At 29.9% G+C, this 5,047-nt stretch overlaps 1 protein-coding gene across 5 annotated transcripts in view; it reads left to right on the top strand.

Moving 5' to 3' along the window:
• Positions 1-2,660, top strand: part of LOC107436689 (TWiK family of potassium channels protein 7-like) — a 16,452-nt gene extending 13,792 nt beyond the window's left edge. For 3 of the 5 annotated variants that reach the window (XM_016048485.2, XM_071181452.1, XM_016048484.3), the window contains exons 4-5: positions 244-437; positions 2,327-2,660. In XM_016048485.2, the coding sequence (XP_015903971.2) occupies positions 244-437; positions 2,327-2,603 (471 nt within the window). In that variant the 3' untranslated portion in view covers positions 2,604-2,660. The remainder of the gene's footprint in view (positions 1-243; positions 438-2,326) is intronic. The other 2 variants (XM_071181454.1, XM_071181453.1) reach the window with 1 other exon arrangement.
• Positions 2,661-5,047: the final 2,387 nt, after the last annotated feature.

A 5,047-nucleotide genomic window follows, 5' to 3' on the forward strand; every position in this document is an offset into this window, starting at 1 on the left:
ATATGTATATTTTTTTTTCTTTTTTTTTTTAAATTATTTTAGATAAATTATTTTCTTATATCTCAAGATTTCAAGTATACTTTTTCCATATATTAATCAATGAATTTTAAAAAAAAATTCCATTTCTGTGATTGGATCTTAATGCAAAAAGATTACACTGTATCACGTTTTGAAATAAAGCATTTGTTCTTCAAAACTTTTATCTTTCGTGAAAGTAACTATTTCTTTTTCTGTCTGATACAGATTCAGATACCTATTATATTGAACCTTTTACTAATATCCCTCTTCATCCTCTTGGGAGCTGGGATTTTTGCGATTCTGGAAGATTGGGATATGCTGAGTTCCGGATATTTCACTTTCATCACCTTGACAACCATTGGCTTTGGGGATTACTATCCGGGAAGCGCTTTTCAAGGATACAAAGGAAGTATTTGTACGTAAGAAAACTTTTTGACTTGAAATACTTTCGACTTTGTTGGGATTTGAATGTGACACGTTTTAAAAATGCGTTTTTGCTTAACAATATTTTCAAAGTAAGTTTTGAGCCAGCGGTTACAACTTAAATTGATAGTGGTATCCCTAAGAATTTGATTTTGTTAAATTGTATTTGTATTAGAAACTTAAGATTTCGGGTAGATATGTGTATCAACAAATTTGAATACATTTGTTTTCAATGCATTTTCGAGACACTAATTCGCTACATGATAAAATACATGAATAAAAATATAATCATTTCATAGTTGCCGTTCAACTTTTCTTGAAAATATATTTTTGTTGTAAACCTCTGGTAAGCTAAGTAAGAACCAGTGAAATATTGCCATTATTTAAAATCAGCCGTTCTCCTTTTTTCGCTGTTTAAATTCTTCTCAAAAGTAAATCGTTGAACTCTGGCTTATGCTAATCGCAATAAGCTAAATTCAACTTCGTTACAAAACGAGATTTATTTTAATTATTATTTTCGCAGATCGTACACCGAGAAAAAAAATTATGGTCAATACTACCAGAATACGGTAAAATTTATCGTGTTTCTTGCTCTATGAGAACACCAAAAAGCTCGGTAATTTTTATGGAAGTGATTCGGTAGTGACTTCAGTAAAATTAACAATATGAGATGGTTTATTAATATGTGGTAAAATTTGGTAATTTTATCATGATACCTTAGAGAATGGCAAAAAACCATTTATGCTGTTAAGTGTACTTTTTAAGCTTTGTATTATTTACTAAATGTGTAGTAATACGATCTATAATTTTTGAAAACCAGACTTTCCGTTAAATGTTAACATGTGAACGAAAAAATTGCCAAATGAATAGTTTTAACATAGTACATTCTGTTTTATTAACCAGAATAGTGGGTTTTTATATCAGAAATGTCATTACCATGCAGGACGGTAATTTTATAAGATTTTTTTTTCATGCAATTACTTGCATAAATCTAATTGCCCAAACAGGCTCTCTGTTCCATTTTGAAAACGCCATAATAAGTCAAACACCAGTCACTTTAATTATGCTATTTCAATGTTTTGGTAAATCTTCATAATTTAATGTTTCCACTTAATCTTCAGAAAACTATAGTTGCTATTACTCAAAACATCATCGCTTTAATATCTTTCTTCGGTTTTTGAAAAAAAAATTATTTGTGTGCCATAGTAGGAAAACAGTAAGAGAAGTTTTACTTTCAAATTTTTATTTTGTTTACGCGTGTAAGTCAAAGGCTGTGTCTAATCGCAATAATGTTTCAAATATGTTAATTAACTACACGCTTAGAAAAAGAGAGTTTGGTCAAAACTACCAAAATTTGATAAAATTAATCGTGTTTCTGGCTCTACGAGAACACCAAAAGTGGTAAAAAGGTAATTTTTACCGAAGCTCTTTGGTACTAATTTTGGTCAAATTGGTGATAGTACGTAATTTTATAATATGTCATGAAATTTGGTAAATGGGGTAAACATTGGTAATACCTTAGAGTGCGGCATAAAAACTTCGATTTGGTTAAATGTACTTTTCAGTTTTGTATTTTTTACTAAATGTAAAGTATTAACTTTATTATTCTCCTTAGAGAGCAATAATTAAGAAAACCAGATTTTCTTCTTAATCGTTATCATACGGACCTAAAAAATCACTAAATGACAGGTTTAAGTATAGTATATTTTTGTTTTTATCACCAGAATTATGTATATTTTACTACAAACGTCATTACCGTACAGAACGATAATTTTACCAAAATTTTTAATTCCGTGTAGACTGGATTGTTTCTTTCTTCGTGTATTTATGTACCTTATTGTTCATGTTTAAATTATTTTAGAGTGTAATTGTCATTTTATTTTAGCAAAGACGCTGACTCTGATGGGAACTTGCTTTTACATGATGTTGGGGATGGCGCTCGTCAGTATGTGCATAAATCTGATGCAAGAACAGATAACAACGAAAGTGAAATGGATGGCGAACGAAATCGGACTTATACGGCAGGCGGATATTCCAGACACCGAAGAAGAGAAACCTCTAACCACGATTTCCAATGTTACAACTCCCTCTGCAGCTATGGATTAATATTTGAGAGGATTAGATTAAAAATTACATGTAATGCAAGCTTCACAACGAAATGATTGATTGTGCATGGCTCAATGACCAATTATTAATAAAAACATTATTTATTTTCTAAATATAAGTGTTTGAAAACGAGTTGACATTTATTTATTTACATTTTGAAATCAATATTTATTGCAAAAGGACTTAGTTCATTTTGAAAAATGTATGAAAGTCCCAATCTTTTAACGACTGTTTCCTATTGGTTTAGAAAAAGCTTACATGGGAACGATATAATTAAAACGTAACGATTTTGTCATTTTCATTACAAATACGAGTACTTTTTTCATGAAAACTAACGAAAGTACAGAGCCCGAAAAATAAACGAAACCGAAACATCCCGCATAACTTCTGATATAATGAACGGATTTTCATTTATTGAGACTCAATCTTAATGGTTCGTGAGAAATATGCTAATATTGTGCTATATATAAGCTAACAATATAAATACTAACTAATACTAGCTAAATAGTGCCGATGATATTTTGAGTTACGAAATCAGACACATAAGCGCACTTTCTCATAATAAAAATTATTTTTTTCCCTACGGATTTTGATTTCTGTCCCTCAAAAAATAGAGGATAGCCAAAATTCAGAAAATATCGTCGCAATAGTTTGGTCAAGAGAACGGTTGAAAGTTTGGCCCCTTTGTTTAAATTTTACGTTTTGCGTATTTCGCCATATATAAAGAAATTTTTAAGCGAACAGAAAATTTTTTACACAGTTACGAAATTTTTTTATTCTATTTATTATTTTATTATTACGCCAAAAAAACTAATGCTTATTTCTAACTTTTTATTATTCAATTTAATGACAGTCGAGAAATTTTGAATTGTAAGATATAGACATTTTTACATCAGTTTACTGAATGTAATTATTTATGAAAAAAATGCAACATTTGAACAGAAACGATCGAATAGTTTCTGAGAAATTGAATTTTAAATATTCAACTTTTTGAAAATTAAATTTTTCCGGAACTATTTGACCGATTTCGTTAAAATGTTTGGATTTTGCAGCATAAAATTACGTTCTTTAAAATGGTGGAAAACATTTTTATCCCTTACAATTCAAAATTTTCCCGTCTATTATTAAAGGAAATAATAAAAAAATAATAAACATTCGCTAAAAGTTTTTTTTTTCACGGAATTATTTGTGCGTAGTCAACTTTTATAATTGTATGCAGAAAAAAAATTCAATCCGGTAAAAAAATTCTCGAGATATTGCGAAATACTCAAAAAGTATAATTAGCGTTAAGGGTTCCTAACTTAGAACCGTTTTCCTGACCAAGCTATTGGGGTTATATTTCCCAAATTACGGCTACCCTCTTTATTTTGGGAATCAGAAATCATAATCAGTCAAAGGAAGAAAACAAAATGATATTTATTCAGAGGAAGTAGGTTTTGGTGTTTGATTTTGTATTTTAAAAAATCGTCTGCACTAAACATATCCGAGATCATTAGATTGAAATTTGAAATTTATTCAGGGAATTTCGTTTGTTTATCAACTTTTTTTTGCGCACTATACAAGTAAAAGGGCTAAATTAATATTAGAAAAAATTAGCATAAGTAATGGTAAGGGAAGAAGTTCTGCTCATTCCAGAATCTTCACAGCTGTCATTCAACTTNTATATTTCCCAAATTACGGCTACCCTCTTTATTTTGGGAATCAGAAATCATAATCAGTAAAAAAAAAAAAAAAATTATTTACTCAGAGGAAGTACGTTTTTGTGTTTGATTTTGTATTTCAAAATATCGTCTGTACTAAACATATCTGAGATCATTCCGTTGGACCATTAAGATTGAGTACATAAAAATCAGATCATTAGATTGAAATTTATTCAGGGAATTTCGTTTGTTTATCTACTTTTTTGCGCACTATACAAGTAAAAGGGCTAAATTGAAATTAAAAAAAATTAGCATAAGCAATGGGAGGGGATGAAGTTCTGCTCATTCCAGAATCTTCACTGCTGTCATTCAACTTATTTCGGGATGCCACCTACCGTTCCATTACGGAACAGAGACTTCGTCTCCTCCTGAACTCACCGGAATGGAATTCGAAATCATTTCGCTTGAAATTTAATTCCGGGCGTGATCAAGAGTTCGTAATTCGCCAAACTGACACTTCAGAATTCCAAACGATAAAGTGAGTTTCATAACTCAAAATTCATTCAACGTAAATTTACAATTACTGTTATATGTTCATAAATTCCGCCGTGGCAACTTTGGAAGAACAATCGTCGATTTTTAAAGCGTTTTGAAAAAAAAAAAAAAAGCTGATTTAATAAAATGTACCAAGTGTAAATGAAATGTAAATGGACACTATTGTATATTTATTTAGATTCATTAGCTTATTCATTTAAGGAAAGGAAGAAAAATATTCACACAAGAAGTCTGAAAGACGGAATCAATTGCTATACCTATTTTCGTAAACACGAATTTTGAACTTCGTCTATTTTCATAAACGC

This window comes from Parasteatoda tepidariorum, chromosome 1 (assembly GCF_043381705.1).
Source record: "Parasteatoda tepidariorum isolate YZ-2023 chromosome 1, CAS_Ptep_4.0, whole genome shotgun sequence".
NCBI lineage: Eukaryota > Metazoa > Arthropoda > Arachnida > Araneae > Theridiidae > Parasteatoda > Parasteatoda tepidariorum.